This window comes from Castor canadensis, chromosome 4 (assembly GCF_047511655.1).
Source record: "Castor canadensis chromosome 4, mCasCan1.hap1v2, whole genome shotgun sequence".
Taxonomy (NCBI): domain Eukaryota; kingdom Metazoa; phylum Chordata; class Mammalia; order Rodentia; family Castoridae; genus Castor; species Castor canadensis.
In genome coordinates this window covers 182,829,317-182,847,336 of record NC_133389.1, presented here as the reverse complement: position 1 = coordinate 182,847,336, position 18,020 = coordinate 182,829,317, and the positions used below count along the sequence as shown (strand labels likewise).

Below are 18,020 nucleotides of genomic sequence, written 5' to 3'. Positions count from 1 at the left end.
CTGGCCAGGCCCTGTTGTCAGAGGCAGATCAGCTGCCAAGCCTCAGCTGTGGGACCAGAGTCTTCCTTGGGGAGCCTAGTGCTGGCCTGGTGCTTCTGTGTGGGAGGAACCTCAGGACAGACGAGGAAAGGCCTCAGAGTGTCTAGGTCCTCTCTCCTCTCTCAGCACTGCCCTGAATCTTGCAGAGCTGACGGCTGCTGGTTGTGTTCCATGGTCACCAGGACTGATTCCACATGGCAGCCTCAGTGTCCTCGGTGGAAACGAGTAGCATGAGGTCTCTGCACACAGGCCAGGATGGGTATGCTGCGCTGACCCTCTCTGCTGGACCGGTGGCCTGTGGGTAGACTTCGACCCTGGTTGGTTTAGGGGGAGCACCCAGGAGTTGGGGTAGGAGCCGGGCAGCAGACCTGGCCAGCCAAGTTCTCCAACCACCAGGGCTCACTCAGGAGCCCAGGGAGCCCCAAAGAAGGTCCAAGGCCAACCCCCCACCTAGGACCCCTCAGCCTCCTGTCCATTTATGTCCTGAGGTTCCACTGCCTTGCTAGGTCCCTGGGAAACTTGTGGAGAGGTCCTGCAGAGGGCTCCCAGGGCTGCTGCCATCTGCACCCCTCTTGGCTATTGATGGTCCTAAGTAGAATGCTGAGGTTCAGAGGCCTCTCTGTGTCTAGCTCACAAGCACCTTTAGATCAATGGCAGGGAGACCCTACCCAGGGCCCCGCCTCGGGGACTCAAAGCCTCCACCCACCCCGAGGGCTTTTCCAAGAGCCACCAATCCTCTCCCCAGGCCTGCGGCCACACCTCCCACCCTATGAGCCCCGCGTTTCAGGAGTCTGACCCTGGGAAGAAAGGTGCAGGTCAGAGCTACGGATCACCCTTCCCAGCCGGAAGTCACCTGAGAAAATGACAGAACAGGGTCGTTCTGGGCCCTGGACCCCTGTCCTTTCCCAGGGCCCTCGGGGCGGCACGTTTTGCTTTTTATAGAGACCTGCGCCAGACAGGCAGGGGTCAGGAATCCGCTTCCCCTTTAAACTCGGGAGGCTTAAGTTACCCACACTTTACCGGCCTGGTACAATTTAGCTCAAAGTCAACGAATTTCCCTCAAAGCCAAGGTCAAGCGCGGAGGAGGCGGGAGCCAGGCGTGGGGCTGGAGGCCACCAGCCAGCCCACGTCCCAGCGCCCCGAGGGCAGGCGCCGTCCCGCACCGCGTCTTACCGGCGGGCTCTCGGCCCGGCCCGCGGGCAGCTCGGTCCCGGGCGGCTCCGGGCGCGCGCGGTTCCCTGCGGGCGCGCCGGACTCCGGGTCGCCGAGGACGGCAGCGGCGGCCAGCAGGCCGGCACAGACTAGCAGCAGGCGCGCTCCGGCGGGGCGGCGAGTCGGGGCCATGCGGGCGGCGGCTCCGGCGGCTCCGAGCGCGGCGTCGCGGGTCTCTGGTCCGCGCTTTATAACGCGCTTCGATCCCTCGCCTCGTGCGAGGCCGCGGGCGCCCCCTCGCGACTCCCGCGCGCACTGCAGGGGGCAGGGCCGGGGAGGGGCGGGGGTTCCTGCAGCCCCGAGGCCGAGGTCCGGCGCCCCCTGCAGGTCAAGCCCGCGCCCTGCACCTCCTGGCTCTGGCCCGCCAGCTTTTCTGCAGCGAGGCGCCTGGGCGCCCCATCTCCTGACCTCGCACCCTTGGACCTCTTTGCTCCGTAGGGAGCCCTGACATCCCTTCTCTCTACTGTGTCGCACGTCCCCTGCAGAGACTCCAGGTGCCCTGCGACACAGGTTAAGCACCTTGGAGGCAGGAGACCCTCACGGCCCCTCCCCAGGGACCCCCTCCCTTCCAGCGCCCCGAGGCAGAACGCGAAGTGCTCGCTCTTCCCCACGAGATGCGCCCGCCGCGTCCCTCTCGCGTCAGCTGCTCAGCTCTGATGGGGGCCTTGCTGGAAGGACTGACACCTATGGTGCTGTGGCCAGCCATGGGGATCCGCTGCCCACCGCCCGCCAGGGTCAGCACAGAGCACCCTGCCAGGACAAGTGCAGCAGACTCGCAGGCCTGACCTAGGAGAGGGGTCAGGTCCAAGGGCGCCTTTCCCTGAAGAACCAGCCCCGCCCCACCCTGGTCTGCTGTCCAGTCACATCCCCATTTGGCTGGAGACAAAGACATGAGGGTAGCCCACCTGACTGCCTTGCTCAGCCCCTGCGGCCCTGGCCCCTGGTGGGCACAGGGCCAAGTGGTTACAACAGGTACCAGCTGGCTGCCCTCCCTCAGGAATGGTACTCACCCCGCCCCCCCCCCCAGAAGTGCAGTCTGTGTGGGAGAGGAGGCCTCCTCCATCAGGGTCAGTGTAGGTCAAGGAAGGACTGGGCAGAAGGACCAGGATCAGACAGTCGTGCCCACCCAGCTATGGCAGGGAGGGGGAGCCAAAGTGCACCTTCAGACTCAGCGCCTTTCCTAGCTGGCTTAGTGCCAGGGGATGGGCACTGGGTGACCTGGGTGTGACTTGCTCCCTGCCATTCTGGTGCTTCTCTGTAGGCCATGTGGATGGCTGGGCCTCCAAGGTCTGTAAGCACTAAACACTTATTCCATGCAAATGTCCTTCCCTGCCAAGTTAGGAATGCAAACCAGAGTTCTGTCTTTAAAAGCTGACACACTGACACACAATTTTGTTTTAAAGATTACCAATGGGGAAAAAAAAAACAACATTAATTCCTATAGAATCTCAGATCTCTCAGAACAGATTGGAGAAATGCTGGCTTATGGACTCCATAAAACACCTGAACTTATTTCAGCTGGAAACATTCAGCAGCTCGGTCACAATTAAAGGCATTTGTCCCCAAATACATGCACCTGAGGGAGGGTGTCGTACCAAAGCCCTCAGGGGAACTGAGGATTGTCCAAGTGGCTTTTCCTTTCTGGTCCCACTGGAACAGCTGAAGAGAAGTCTGACATGTGAGGAGACTGGACCAAGGAATCAAGTACGGAGGGGGGTCTCCTCCCTGAAACCTGAAATTGCTGGTGGAGGGAGCTTCGTGCACAGTACCTTCTTGCTTCTGGAAAAATGCATCTAAACCCAGCACCTCATTCAGCTTTCCTAGGCCCCACAGACTAGCCCAGAGAGGTGGCGGGCTTGCTCAAGTACACACAGCCCCTGGCCAATGGGGGCCACTGGGCACAGCCATTTTTCACAGCTATGGGCTTTCCTACTGGGGGGGGTGGTCTTCCTACGCTCGTTGTTATGAAGCATGAGTTCCTAATGGGTTTGAAGGTTACGGAGGGAGACGTGGGGCAGAGCCCCTATGGGTACAGGACTCCCCGTGGAGCCTGGCTGTGGTTGTGGATATGGTGGATGGACATTTTTGACCCAACTCTGCCTAAGGTGAGGCTTGGACTCTGTCACCTTTGGCAACATGGATGTGGTAATAAGGGGACTCAGTTTGGGGACCAGCAGGAGCCTTGCCATGTGAAAGTAGTTATTCCCCAAACAGTGAACAATCCTAGTGACGTCATGGGCTCTGTCCAGGGCCCAGATTCAATCGGTTCTGGGGATGGCATGGCCTCCTGGAACCCTGAGGTGATGACGCAGCCTGGCTTGGGCACAAGGCCTGAGAAGGCTGGGCCTTCAGGGGGGCTCCTGTATATCTGTGAGGCCAAACTGCTCCCTCTGCAGGAGGGCAGAGCATACCAAAGGCACCAGGAGAAGGGTCTACTGTTCCACTTGCCCCCTGCAGAAGCAGCCCCACCCCCAATTCAAAGTAGGGGATTTGGGGGAGGAAGTCCGTGATGCCTGGGTGGAAGTGCGGAGAGAGTGGCCAAAGAATGGGCTGGGCAGAGCAGGGGTGGCCCTCACGCGCCTTCACACCTGGCAGAAATCTAATCCTCATTCCTGGGCCTGCCTGTCATGGCCTGGGTCCACCTGTCATAGCCTGGGCCTGGCTGTCCAACAGCTCAAAGTGCCAAGCTGCACCCCCCCACCAATGCCCTTCCTCCACAGGAAGGCCCTTTGCTGATGAGGTCATGGGAATGAAAGCTCCCTTCGCCCCAAAACAGCAGGAGCCTGAAATGGACTTGCTGTGTGGCCTCCAGAGCCCAGGCAGGCAACCTCAGCTGCCTCCCCTGTGCACAGGTCATCCAATGTTCAACTAGTGTGATTATAACCCCATCACACAGGAGGAAAGACAGGCACGGACCTTGGGAGTGGCTCAAGGTCATGGTGTTACCAAATGAAACCATGTCTGGGTTCAGCCCCTACAACTTGGGGTCTGCAGCTCTGAGGAACCCACAGATTGACCTGAGCCCTCTGAACACTTTTAACTTCATTCCTGCTGTGATCTGGACAGGCCTGAGGCCACCAAGGTCTACCCAAGGGAGAGTTCTTTCTGGCTTCTACCAAAGGAGTCATTTGAGCTATTTTCTCCTAATTGATTCCATGTTTTCAATAGATTAAAGAATTAGTCTTTAACTCTGAGGAAGTTACATCGGCTCCAATCAGAAATTCCTTTCCCCAGAAAGATTCTTGTCACAATCCTCTTCATTCTCCAATTGACCAGCCTTGCTCCTGCTCATCCCTTGTACGCCAGGCACGAGGGATGGAAGATGAATGACCCAGGCCTAAGGAACAGAGTTCTTCCCTTGCATGTCCCCTCCTAAGTCCCCAACAGATCCTCCTTTCAAAGAGGGTCACCTGGTTGACCAGCTAACAGCATTGGAGGTCTACACGAACCACAGGGAGATGTCAGCTGAACAGGCCAGTCAACTACAGCCACATGAGGGTGTCAACAGCCCGACACAGGGACAGCAATCACTGTCCTGCCTGGAAGGGGGAAGATGCCCAATCTTATCTGGGAGGCGCTAGAAAAAACAAGTCTAATGGCAGTGGCTGTTGTGCTGGGCCTGACTTACTTCTGAGGGCTCTGTGTGCTACCGAGGGCTGGGGTCTTCTGAGGGTTTTCAGTTTCCCCAGCTGCATCGTGGGATGACATCCTGCACCCACTGGGCAGATGTGAGCACCCTTAGCAATGTAGGTGTGTTGCGCTCTCCCCATTCCCCCGTGGGCGTCAGAGTTCAGGGCTTTTACACGTGTTCCAAACGTATCCAATCCCCTCTCTAGAACCCCACAGACACCCAAACCTCCTGAGTCCTTGTTGCCTGGAGACAATGGAAGGGGATGTCCTGGGCTGTCCCATGGCTGTTCCTTATGCAAATGAGGGTCTCATTTGTGTGGGGACCCCTGACTATTTGATTCATGTGCCCGAGAGCCTCTGTGTGCTGTCCTAGTGGCCAGTACCCTTCCCCACCACCTCTCTACCCTCATGGTAGCTTCCACTGTGCCAGTAGCCTCTCTCCCCTCTGAATTCTGGTTGGTTTGGCCAGTAGTTGGCACTAGGGGGAGATGGAGGCAGGAGATGCCAGATCCTCCCATGGAGCATGGTGGCTGGAGCAAGGCCTTGGCTCCTTGGCAGCCCCTCCGTATCATCTCTGGATGTATATCTGCTGCTCCCCTCCTCACCCTGAGGCTGGGGGTGGTGAGGGCTCTCCACCATTGCTACTCCTGTAGTGCCTCGCCAGCCCTGCCCAAACTCCCTAAAACTTACCCCAGCCCGGGACGGCTTTCTGTTAGACTCTCTTCAGTTCCCCAGTTGGAGACCATCTGATTCCTCCCAGAAACCTGAGGCTCAGCTGTCCCCGAAATGGGACTTCTTTGCTGTCAGATGAGGTGGAATTTGGAAAGGCTGAAGGCCAGACCCATCCCAGGACCATCTCCGTTCTCAACTCACCCAGGGCTCGGGAGCAGGGAGCAGGCTTGCCCTAGCACACACTGCCCTTCCAGCCGCCCATTTGGATCCAAAGTAAGGCTGTTCGGCTCTTGCAGCCCTCAGTTTTGTTTTGATTTGGTACTGGGATTTGAACTCAGGACCTATACCTTGAGCCACTCCCTCAGCTCTTTTTTTGGTGATGTGTTTTTTTCAAGATGGGGTCTTGCACATTATTTGCCCAGGCTGGCTTCAAACACAATCTTCCTGATCTCAGTCTCCTGAGTAGCTAGGATTACAAGTGTGAGCCACCAGTACCTGGCCAGTCCTCACTTCTAAACAGCCCCAGGCCAACCTCCTTCCAGACTGCCTAGAAAGCGTTCCAGATTTCCAGGTTGCAGGTTCAAGGCTCCCAGAATCTGCTCCTTGCTTTCACCCAATACACCAGCAGGTCTGGGTTCTGTTCCCCAGGAAGTAGATACTAGGGCCCCGCTCTGTCTGGCCTCAGAGCTAGCTCAATTCTCCCAAAAGCAATGGCATCAGAAGCCAGTTCCTGGAGCAGAGTGGATCCTGACCTTCAGAGGGGAAGAATCCCATGATTCCTGTTCCTAGAACCCGGGGATGGCAGAGAGCCCTCTGGTCTCTGTGAGTCAGCCCTGGAGAGGAACCCCAATCCACAGAGAGATGGGAGCTACCCAAGGCCTTGGGCCAGTGCCAGGGCTGGTGCTGACTGGACCCAACTCCTGACTTGTACCCTGTGTCCTCTGACAGCCTGTGACAGATGGGACATGTCACTCACATGCAGTGAGAGTCCTTTATTGTCTCCTTGGTTACAAACACAGTTCAAGATGAGAGAGAGGACCCATGAAGCCCAGTCATTCCTGTGCAGGACCCCAGTGAGCCTTGGTGGCCCTGGAACAGGGCTCAGCCACCTCAGTCACACCTTGGCTGGCAGAAGAGCTCATTGAATGCATTCCACCACCCTCTCTCGGGAGGCTGCTGGGGGCAAGCCATTGACTCACCTAGGAGCCAACCTCAGAAGTTCCTGCAGACCCCAGGTGGATCTCACACTGTGGGGAATTTCATTCTGAGGAAGAGATTTCATTTGGATGACAATTGCCCCAAAAAGCAAAGGAAGTCCTTGTCCCTTAGCGCTCTGTCCTGCTGTCTTGGGACCCTTGCTCCTTGTCCTGTACTCCAGTCCCTTTTCTTCCCAGGGCCTCTGTGGGGCTTGCCCTCCTGGTGGCAGGGGATACAGAAAGAGTCCCCCAAAGCAGATTTGGAAACAAAGCACCAACAAACAGAGACTGGGAGTGGGAGAACCCAAAGTCCACCAAGCCCAAAGCCTGCCCCCTGCCACATACCCCGAGCCACCCCATATGTGGTGACTGGGGATGCTGCAGGGTGTGGCCACATGGCTGAGGGCCAGGTGGAAGCAGGCCCACCAGGGAGGGCTCTGCCTAGCATCCTGGGCCACCCCGTTTGCCGCTCATTTGTGTAACTCTGCAGAAAACCACAGGTAGGGCAGAGGGAAAGCTGGCATTGGCATTGGCGAGTCCCTGAGTTCTGAGGGTGCTGTCCCAGGCCCCTCGGCTCTTTTCTCTGAGGTCCTGGCAACATCAGAGGCAGCAGAGCCTCCTCCCCACTGTGCAGATGCCAGGATCCAGGTCCTTGTCACTGATTGCTATGTTGCTTTGGTTGTTTCTGAGACCAGGGCTATATCTCCTAAGGTATGCCAGCTGACATCCCTTGGTGGCCCGAGCCCAGCCCAAGCCCTGGAGAGGATGGCAGCTCCAAGTAAACAAACAAGCAGAAATAAAAGGGGCCATTCCTCAGGACAATGAGAAGCTGCCACAGGGCCTCTCCCTAGCCTAGTGCTCCTGGGTGGGGCTGAAGGGCTGCGTCCACTTGGAGACATCCAGGAAGATGGTGGAAGCCCCGTGGTAGAGCCAGAGGCGGGGCAGAGCACCATGGCGGGCCCAGGCGTCCTGCACAGTGTCGTAGGCTTCCATCTCCACGTGGTAGTCACCATCCATGCCCTGCCAGCGGCCGCCTGTCACATACAGTGCATCACCCAGTGGCACCAGGGCACCGTTCTCATGTAGGCTGTGCTGGGACTGCACCTGAGGACAGCCAGCCATCAGTCAAAGGATGCTGGAGGGCACCAGGCAAGGGGTGCCCTCCTCAGCACTGGGGACAGGTGGAGTGGACGGCCAGCTGCTCAGCCCCACATCCCAACAACCATTAGCTCATCAGCTCCCCGGAGCCCACCCAGCCCCCCTGTAGCTTCCTCAGATTCCCCTTAGCAGGGAGGACCCCTAGTTCCCCATCAACCTGCACCTCACAGGATGGCATTTCCAGCCTCCTGGAGTCAGAGGAGCCCAGGGGACACCCAGGCCTGAGCTCAGAGCTTTAAACAGTGGGGTCTGGGCTAAGCCTTGGCTTCATGGCAGTTCTCTGGGAGGGGACAAGAGGACAGATGTGGCTTAGTCCCAATAGATACCCAGGGGGTCCTAGCTCCCATGGGACCTCTTGACCATCCCTGCCTGCCTTGCTCTCCTCCTAGGTCTCAGGAGTGCCCTGAGAGAGGTGGGGACCAGTAGCTTTCCAGGGGCTAGAGAGAAATGTGGCACTGTGGGAGAGCCCGGGGTGGCCAGGAAGGGTCTGTGTGGCCCGCAGGTAAACACGGTAACCAGAGGCTGCCCTGTCTCCAGGCCCAAGGAAGACAAAGCACAGCCCCAGCCCAGTCAATGGTGTGAGCTCCCAGCTGCAGCCCAGCTGGGAGGCCCAGGGAGAATTGCCCTGGCCGGGCTGCTCTGCACCTGGTTCCCCACTGTAACAGTGGCCTGAGGTCAGCAGAGCACTGGCACCAGGGGATAACCGTCGGCAGCAGGATACAGAGGCCCTGCTGTCACCAGGCTGACTGGCTCAGAATCCTAGGGACGCTAGTAGAAGGGGAGCCACTCTTTCCTGGCAGGTGAGTGGGGGCAGAGGTCTAGCTTAGGGCTGAGACCTAGTATGGGCCGCCAGTGGGGAGAAAGGCTAGGGCTTTGTGCCCCCAGGATCGTTTCTGGAAGCCACAACTTCCCACTCCCTTCCCTGGGCCCAGTGGCAGAAGAGGGACAAAGTGGGATGATGCTGGGGGAAGTGGGGAGCCATGAAGCTGGCTGCCCCCACACTCACAGCTCCGGGGTCATCTCCCTGGCTTGACCACCCCCAGGGCACGAGGCTCACTTCATCTTGGTGAGTCACAGGAAGGTGCTTCTTCCTCAGTCTGAGTCTGCCCTTGAGGCACCCACCAGCTGAGCCTGGAATTGCTCCCCAAGAAGAAAGACAGGCCACCCCTCTCCATGAAGATAGGCACACAGGGTGCCATGGTGGTGACAAGCAGCCTTCAGCTGTGCCCCTGCTGTCATCAACTCTCCCAACCTCACTGGGCTGGGCCAGGGCTCTGTTCCCACATTGGGCTCTGGGGACAGACCTGAGGCCTGCCCCCTTTGTCAGCCCCTGTGTGCTCCCCCAGTCTGCTGTCTCCTGGCCAGGAGTCATGGAAAGACTCCATCTGGGAGGCAGGGAAGATGAGGGGGAGACTAACCTTCTGCCACAGGTTGGCCCCTGGGTTGTACACGTAGACCTTCTTGGTGTTGTCACCGATGAGGTACAGTGCCCCATGCAGTGAGGCACAGCGTGGTGAGGACAGGTACTTGGGCAGGAAGGGGGAGGCGATCACGCTCCATGTGTCTGCAGGACATATGGCACCTTCACCAGGAAGGCTAGGGCAGGTTGTGAAGGGCCCCACTCTCAGGGACCAGGGGTGGCACCACTTAGAACTCAGCACACTCGGCTGCCAATAGAGTAAGCCCTGTTGGTGTGCACATGCCTGCCTCTCACTAAGATGTGGGGGTCAGGGACCTCAGAGGTCTCATCCCCAGGAAGGCCTTGGCCTTGCCAACCCTGACTCACCCTATCCTGACAGACTGCTGGAAGCCCCTGGGCCTCTGCTTCCATCCTGTCCCACCTCCACACACTGCCTATGTCCTGCTAGGTCTATGAATCAGGTGGTCCCCACCCGGACTCTGGGGCCATGTGCTCTCTGGTGGTTTCTGACGGACCCTCACCGCCTCATGGGCCATGTACCAACTCCACTGCCCAAAGGACTCAGCAGGGTTAGAGCCCAGGACCAGGAAGGCCTTCGAGCTAGAGAGTACCAAGCTGGGACTCAAACCCCTACACAGAGTCCAGAGTTGGAGCTCAGGTCCACTGGACCTTGGAGCGTCATGGATCACTGGCTAAAGGTGCACAGAACAGCCAGACAGACTTCAGGGCTGGGCTCCCCACCCCGGGCTGCTATATGGAGGCTTGGGCAGGACAGACTTGAAGCTACCTCCAGGACGGAATGAGCTGTACTCTCTGTGTGATGATTCCTGGCTCTCCTGGCCCTGGCCCATCCCTGCTTCCCTCACCATTCCATGTGCCTCAATGGTGCTGTGACCCTCTATAAGAGATTAGGGGCAGCCTGCTCCCTACCACTTGGCCCCCCATGTCCTGTGCCCTCCCACTGTGATAGGACTGTAGCCTTTCAGAAGGGCCTGTGGCTCCTGTCCCCCTGTTGGGCACAGGCCTGCAGGGAGGGGCTGGCATCTGCTCACCTGTGATGGGATTGTAGCACTGTAGGGCCAGTGCATTGTACTTGCAGGCACTGGAGCCCACCAGGTAGAGGCGGCCCTGGCAGCTGGCAGCTGAGAAGTTGCTGACATACTTGAGGGCCGGGCTGATGGGTGTCCAGCAGTCTGTGTAGGGGTCATAGCTTTCCACCTCCACCGTGTCTAGGGTGGTGCCTGCGGGAATGTGTGTCTTAGCTGGGTGGGGATGAGGGCAGCAGGAGGCTAGGGAGGTTGAAGAGGGCCTGCAAAATGCAGAGTCCAGGGCTCTCAAAGGTGGCAGGGACCACCCTGAGTGCCTGAGGAGGGCATGTGAAGGAGGCCACAGCCTCAAGGGGCTCATTTCATGAACATAGAAGCTGGGCTTCTTGCTGGTAAGGGCACTGGCCCAAGGCCATATTGCCAAGAAGTGGTGTGGGGGATGGGCACTTGGACCCAGGAGGGGTCCTCAGGGAGTCCTGGGAGGGGGAGGATGTAGGACACAGACTCTAGAGCTGTAGGCATCCCCAGTCCCAGTGGAGTCTAGATGTGACAGTGGAAGAGAGGACAGGCATCTCTTGCCTTCCTGGGCCCTGACATTGACTTCTGTAAGACCTGGGAGCCCCAAGGTGCCCAGGACTCAGGGACTCTGCTCTCTGGCCAGGGACACAGCAGCTATTGAGAGAAAAGGGAGCAGCAGGACAGGCGGGACATAGGAGAGGCCAGCCTGGGGCCACATGCATTGCATTTTTCAGTATCTATGCAATCAGCAAGCTCCTGCCTGTAGTGCCCGGGTCCCTGGGTGTTAATGCTGTCCTGTGTCAGACGGGGGTGGGGAGCTTGCTGGGATAACAGCGGAGAAGCCCTGTGGATCCTTCACACCTGAGGCTTAGTGGTTAGGGGCTGAGGGCTGAGCCTAAGATTCTGGTTCCAGGTCCTAGCTCCTTTAGGCCACTACCTGACACCTGTCATCATCTTGATTCTTCCATCCCTGGCTACCCAGGCTGCCCAGGCCACAGATTCTGATCACTGCCTGCCAGGAGTCCCAATGTGGGACTCGCTGACCCCACTGGACAGTGAGCAGCATGGGGAGCAGCATCCCCAGGGAGAGCGTGGAGTGGGAACCCTGGCTGCAGAATAAGGGGCCCTGGGGAGGTCATGGAGGGAGGTCTTACCGCCAATGGCGTAGATCTCCCCGTTGAGAGCGGTGCTGGCATGGTTTGTGCGGGCCTTCAGCATGGGCGCCACAGGCTTCCAGACTGCTTCCTTCAGTGGGAAACACCAGGCCTGGGTGGTTGACCAGGTGTCTGTCTTGGTGCCCCGTGAGCCACCTGCCAAGAGAGGTTCTGTTTGCACAGGTGCCACCAGCCTGGGGTCTCTGGGCTGGAAAGCTGGAGCCAATGCTCCTCCCCTGACCCTCTGCCTGGCAATGATTAATGATTGTAAGCCTTTTCACTGCCAGATTTTGGGTCAGAAGTAGGACATGGGTGACAGTCTAGCTGTGGAACCTCTATCCACATAAACAAGGGGACATGATAAGTGGTTTCCAACCTCCATGGGGGGTGCTTTCTCCCCCAGCCAAATCTTACAGAGAGTCCCATCTCCTGAGATGCTATCACTCAGTTCTAGGAAACCCTTACTGTGGGGCACCGCAGGGCCAGTCTGCACTGTCAGATGGTGTAGACGAAGCTGCCCCCAGCTCCCACAAATGCACCCCAAATTTAAATGTCTTTGAGTGGAAAGGTCTGAAAGGTCTTGGCTAGCTTGTCAGTGCTCCCACTTGAGTGGGGAATGTTGGTTTCTGGGCAAGCCTGGGCGGGATGACCCTGGAAGGAGACCCAGGCTGCTTACCTGTGACATAAACATCATTGTTGAGTGCTGCCAGGGAGAAGCCCCACTTGTGGTAGTCTGGAAAGTCCGGGAGTGCCATCCACCTTCCTGGCAGGAAGAGAGAAGCACAGGGTCAGGGTGTCCTGGCTCCCCCGCCTCCTGAGTGCCTCTTCCAGGGACTGGCCACAGAAATGGCCCCCTCAATGGCAGAGACAAGCAAGTGGAGTAACCTCTCAGAGCCTGGCCCCAGACTGGGCACAGGCTGGCACTTAAGGGTACAATGAAGGGTTGCCCAGCCTTCATAGGCTGGGGTCTGACCCTGACCCCTCAGTTTACACACTGACCCCTGAGTGGGCCATTCGGTCCCGGTCTAGTGCCCCTCAGTCAGATGGGGTGTGGGATAAGTGTCCTAGTCTGTGGGTGTCACTAACAGGTGTGACACCATCATCTCTCATCTCTCATTCATTCATCCATCCTGAGCCCCTTCTCTGCCCAACAGGTAGAGTGGGTTCTAATCCCAGCTCTCACGTACCAATGGTATGTCATTGGACAGATTCCAGCCTCAGTTTCCTCATAAAATGGAGGCTATCCCCACCTCCCAGGGAGGTGTGACACGAGACGACTTGTATGGCACATGAGAACTGCCTGGCCAAGATTGTGGTCAGTATTGTGAGGGACAGCGTGGTAAGACACATCAGAGCTGCCTTCCTGAAGTTCCCAGGGTAAACTGAGGCAAGAGTTGAGAAGAGGCTTTGAAAACTATCAACAGGAGACCAGAAACACATGGTGTTAAAGTCTTGTGAATGAACACAGTTTGGGTGTTTGTGGGAGAGCCCAAGCCTTGGGGAAGTCCCCTGGTAATACTGTTTACTGTTTATGACCATTTGGGGGACATGTGGAATTCCAAGTCTCATGGTGAGCAGGGACTGAGTGTCCCCTGACTCATGTCTGTGTCACTCCAGGGTGGGGATTGCCCAGCAGTCAGTGGGCCACTGCAGCCAGCCAGCTGCTCCCTCCTGACGTCAGTTGGGGCTGACGGCCTCTCGTCAGCTCCTGACCTGGACAGCTGGCCTCGGCCTTACTCCAGCCTGCCTGCTGCTGACGCCATGGGTGGCTGGTGACCTGCCTCTGCCCCAGGATGCCAGCCAGCCCTAACCAGCACTTTCTCCAAAAGCAGAATATGCAGGAGGGGCCAATGGGGGTTACACAGGCCCTCCAGAGTCCTTGCGGGCCCCTCACTCCCCCTTTCCCAAGCAGGCAGGTGAGGTCACATCCAAGTGATGGCCTGGTCTCAGTGTGCCCTCAACTCTGGGCCACCTTACAACTGAGTGAGAAAACGGAGGCCCTACCAGGGAGGTCAGGTGACCCGCTCAAGGGCCAGAACCCTGTTTGGACTAACCCAGAACCTGGGCTCTCTCCCCTGGGCTATCTGCACCCCTTTGTCCCCATTTCCCCCTGGGGCCTTGTTTCCCCCATTGGGCACACAGGGTAGGGGTTCCTGAGAGGAAGCAGCAGGCCAGGCTATCTACCCCACCCAGCACTGTCTGGGCAATGGAGCCCTTTGTCCTGGCCCCTAGGACCTAATAAAGACCAGAAGTGGGGCTCTGGCTGGACCCAGGGCTCAGGTGCAGCCCCATGAGACCCATCAGACACCCCCCAGGATGTCGGTTTGCATAGGTCCCCATCTCTAGGCATCTCTGTCTCTATCTGCCAGGGGGTATGCTGGCATATCCAGGACAGGCGCAACAGGTACTCACTGGCCTTGGTGTTGTAGAAGGCGAAGTTTCCGGGACGGGGATCGGGCTCCTCGCTGCCCTCCTCGTCCTCCTCCAGCGCCCGCCCGCCCACCACCACTAGCACCTCCTGCAGCTTCTGTGGAAGGCTAGGCAGATCCTGTGGGCAGGAGCAAGGTCAGAGGGGCCAGCCGGAGCTTGCGGCATTGCTCTGGGTCGGTGCCCTTGCATGGCCTGGGCAGGCCTCTGCATGTGTGCATGTGCCCATGCACATGTGTGTGGTTGCCATGGGTGGGGATGGCAGTGGATATGCCTGTGGGGAGGAGCGGCAGGCCTGTCACTTTGAGTGCAGAGCTTCTGCCTCCCAGCAGTCATGGCATGCCTCTCAGACACTCTTCACCCAACCTGGCGTGACCCGCTTCTGTACCCACCCTTGGTGTGGACTCCAAAGCCTGCCTCCCTGTCTCCAATTAGCTGCTGACTCTGGGAGCCCCTGATCCCAGCACTGGGTACCCTTGCCTGATAGAAAACACTGGAATGCTTTCCACATGGAGTCATTACTAAGTAATGCCCAAGCCCGCCAGGACTGTTTTCTGGATGTCCAGACTTCCCCTCCTCAGCAGCAGGGTGAGCGCCCAGCGTTTCTGGCACCAGGCCAGGCCAGTGACTGGCTGGTGCCAGTGAAGGCTGAGGTGTGGAACGCCCACCATATAGTCCATCCTTAGCTGGCCACATCTTCGTCCCCAGCAGGCTGCTGGCAGCTGGCCCACCATAAGCTCCTCGACTCAGCAGCGCCTGGGCCTGTAGTTTCGTGAAGACCTGCCTTGACCAGCCCACTGTCAACATGAGCAGGACTAGCACCCCATAGCGCTTGACGGGGGCGCTCAAAGGCAGGTGGCAGCGGGTATCATGCCTTCCGATCACCTGCCTGTGGCCAGCTGTGCCACCTCCCTAGATGCTTTCCCTTCTCTTCCTCTTCTCAAGCTCCTGCTCCTTTTCTAAGGCCCAAGTTTGATGCCACTTCTTCCGGAGTGTCCACCCTGACTGCCGGCCATTGCAGGATGACTCAGCATGTTCCCTGTCCAGCACTGGCCTTTCCACTCTGCCTTAGGTCTGTCTGCGGGTCTGACCCCACTGAGCTGTGGGCTCCTGCAGAATAGGGACACTTCTAGTTTCCCCTCCCTTGTCATCCAGGGTGTGTCACACTCAGGGCACAATCTGTCCTTGAGAGGTGAACACTGATACCCTCACAGGGGACTAGCCCAAGGCAGGGAGCAATGCAAGGTTGGAGGGTGCTTTGGGGAGTCCACTCCTCTCTCTTCCTCCCCATGCATGTTCGGGCTCAGGGTTCCTCTCTCTCTTGCACACTCACCCCACTGTAGCTTTGGGACAGGACCTCCTGGCACGCCTCTGACCCCTGGATCAGTGGCTCTGAGGCCAGCAGCTGCTGCACGCAGGGCCTGGGCACAGCATCCAGATGCACCAGGCTAAGCAGCTCAGGCAGGTGGGTGGCCCGGGCCTGGGGGTCATGGCGTACCCAGCGCAGCAGGGCTTCAAGCCGGCTCTGCTCTGACTGTATCTGCAGCAGGTCACTTGCCAGACAGGTGGCCAGCCGGTCTTGGGACAGCTGTAGGAACTCGTCCTCTTGTGCCACGGCCTCAAAGTTCTCCCGGAGGAAGGCCCAGGCCTTGGCAGCCACGCCCAGCAGCCCCTGCTGCTCCCCAAACTCACAGATGCCCAGGCAGTTGGTGGCGTCCAGCTGCTGCTGGAGGTAGCGGCCGCAGACCTTCTGCACAGCAGGGAAATGGAGGCGCGAGGCCGCACGTGTCAGCGCCTCCACATTGGTCTGTGTGATGGTCAGCCGGCCCGTGTACGCAAAGTCCACCAGCTGCCCCACCACATCTGGCTCCATGTCCTGCAGTTCCACCTGTGCAGAGAAGCTCTCGGCAAAGTCGCCTGCAAACATGGCATAGAAGTAGGGGCTGCTCAGTGCCAGGAGACCGCGGTGGCAGGGCAGCTCCCGGCCACCTACCAGCAGCGTGACGTCAGCCAGCTTGGGCAAAGAGCGCAGCCGCTGCAGGCCGTCCAGCATGTCCTGGGCATGGGAAGGCAGCTGGAAGTCCAGGTCATCCATGTTCCGTACCATGGTGCAGTGCCAACCAGGGGCTCTCTGCAGCCCACCCTCTGTCCTCTCTCCCCAAGTGCTTGAGGTCTGCAGGAGCTCCTAGGGAAGAAGACAACCAGGTCAGTGAAGGAGCCACAGTCTCATCCACTCCAGGGACCCATCGTCTGACCATCTGGGCATCAGTTGTTTCCACTCCAGTCTCCACTGGTGCAGGCCGCTTTGACCCCCATTCTACAGGGAGGAAACAGGCTAAGAGGGGCTCTGACCTATCTGTGGCCAGGCAGTCAGGGCGGGACATGGTCAGCCAGAGGACCCAAGACCTGGACCTCCTCCATAACTCTGGGATACACAGCACAGATCCTCAGCGCATAGGGACCCCAGGGTCCAAGCCCCCAAGAGGCCACCTCTGTCTCAGATCTGACATCACTGGGTTTCTGTTGCCTTCCTGTGTGACCTTGCTGGGTGACCTTGGGCGAGACATGTTCCTCTTTGGTCCCATATCCTCACCTTCTGATGGAGAGGCTGAAGGAGAAGGGCCTGGAGTCACAGTGCTCCTCACATGCCGGGCTATGTCCTAAGCCTCACTCTGCATTGACCACTCAGCCCCGCAGCTGTCCCATCAGGCAAATGCTATCATTTTACAGCTGGGGAAACTGAGGCACAGAGGGCTTGAGTCACTTGCCTAAGACCACACAGTTAGGTAGTGGGGGAGCTGGGGTTTACACTCAGAACCAGATTTGGGGCTGTGGCCAGGTGCAGGTTGCTCTAGGTAGAACTCACCCAGAAAACCACAATGGGTTTGCTCATTAGCTGCATGTTTGTTTGTGTACTTCTAGGTATTTTGCCCTAAGAAAACTGTCCCCCCAAAAGGAACAGTACAAAGACAACCTTCCTGAGCGCCGGGAAGGCTGCACAGCAGAGGTGTCCTGCCCACCAGGGGGCACTCACACAGCCACTACAGGGCAGGAGCAGTGACCAGCAATGGGTGAAATACCGGGAAAAATGAATAGTTCACCAGTCAGAGATCTGGTGAACAACTGAGGTCTGTGGCAAGGGATGAGGACCGGGTGCCTCAGGCTTGCGTGACCCCAGCCCCCGCTGCCCATACATCAGGAAACCTTAAGGGATACTCAGCCCTCTGTGCCAGCCCAGGTGGGCTCAGGCCTAGATAGGACAGTTCTGAAGGCCTGTGGCCAGAAGCCTCAGCACACACAGGTCAGTCATTCTGCCTGACCCCTCTAGGAGGCCCCTGCAGGGTGAGGAAAGATTGGCTGGGGCTTGTGTTGGTGAGGGTGGTTGGGGGCTGTCCCGAGCCACTGGCCACAGGTTTTGCATTCCTGTCATTTCTGTGCTGTCTCTGGCCAGCCGCTGTAATGGTGGTGGCCAGGCAGGAGTGCCCAGCACCTCCCTGAGAGGTGTTGAGCTCCTGCTGTCCAGCAGTTCCAGCATGGGGTGGGGCTCTCGGGTGCCTCAGAGTCTCACCCCTGGCTGCCCGGCTGCCTGGGGCTGAATGCCAAGGGCACAGACCTCCCAGCAGATACTGGGGGATCAGACAGGACAACAAGACTTTAACATAGCCTGGCTGCAACCCTGGGAGATCTAGCCTCCCCCCCACCCACCTGCCCAGTCAAGGACAGGAGGAATTGTGTCCACTGTGCTCCAGCCCTCCCTCAGGAGCCTGGCTTGGTCTGGGGAGGGAGCTCTGTCCAAAGCATTTGGCCCTGTGGTCACTAGACCTCTGGCTACCTGCCCTCCTGCTCCCATCCAAGTGGCCACCTCCCCTGTGGTCTACTCCACCCAGAGCCCCCGGACCCTACCTTTCCGTCAGCTCTGGTCCCCCTTTCCTGAGACCACAGACCTGAGGACAGGACTCCAGCCTCAGTGTGGGGTAGAGAGGCCTGCTGGGCTGGGCTGGGCTGGGCTGGGCTGGGCTGGGCAGGGCTGGGCCGGGTGGCCACGTGG

General features: G+C 58.6%; 1 protein-coding gene across 2 annotated transcripts; it reads right to left on the bottom strand.

Moving 5' to 3' along the window:
- Positions 1–6,530: 6,530 nt before the first annotated feature.
- Klhl30 (kelch like family member 30) lies at positions 6,531–17,992 on the bottom strand. Of its 2 annotated transcripts, none has more exons than XM_074072120.1 (8): positions 17,917–17,992; positions 15,306–16,157; positions 13,958–14,093; positions 12,222–12,308; positions 11,546–11,701; positions 10,380–10,568; positions 9,326–9,471; positions 6,531–7,853 (listed from the first exon to the last, which is right to left on the bottom strand). In XM_074072120.1, the coding sequence occupies exons 2-8, from the start codon at positions 16,077–16,079 to the stop codon at positions 7,602–7,604; spliced, it is 1,740 nt and encodes a 579-aa protein (XP_073928221.1). In that variant the 5' UTR covers positions 16,080–16,157; positions 17,917–17,992; the 3' UTR covers positions 6,531–7,601. The 2 variants fall into 2 exon arrangements, with proteins under 2 accessions (XP_073928221.1, XP_020030102.1); XM_020174513.2 differs by having other exon boundaries at positions 17,876–17,991.
- Between the last annotated feature and the right edge of the window lie 28 nt (positions 17,993–18,020).

Coding starts and splice junctions, on each gene's coding strand:
- Klhl30 (XM_074072120.1), bottom strand. CDS start 16,079: ATGGTACGGAACATGGATGACCTGGACTTCCAGCTGCCTTCCCATGCC. Junction 11,702..12,221: donor CAATGATGTTTATGTCACAG/GTAAGCAGCCTG, acceptor CTCTCTTGGCAG/GTGGCTCACGGGGCACCAAG. Junction 7,854..9,325: donor GGGCCAACCTGTGGCAGAAG/GTTAGTCTCCCC, acceptor GGCTGTCCTCAG/GTGCAGTCCCAGCACAGCCT.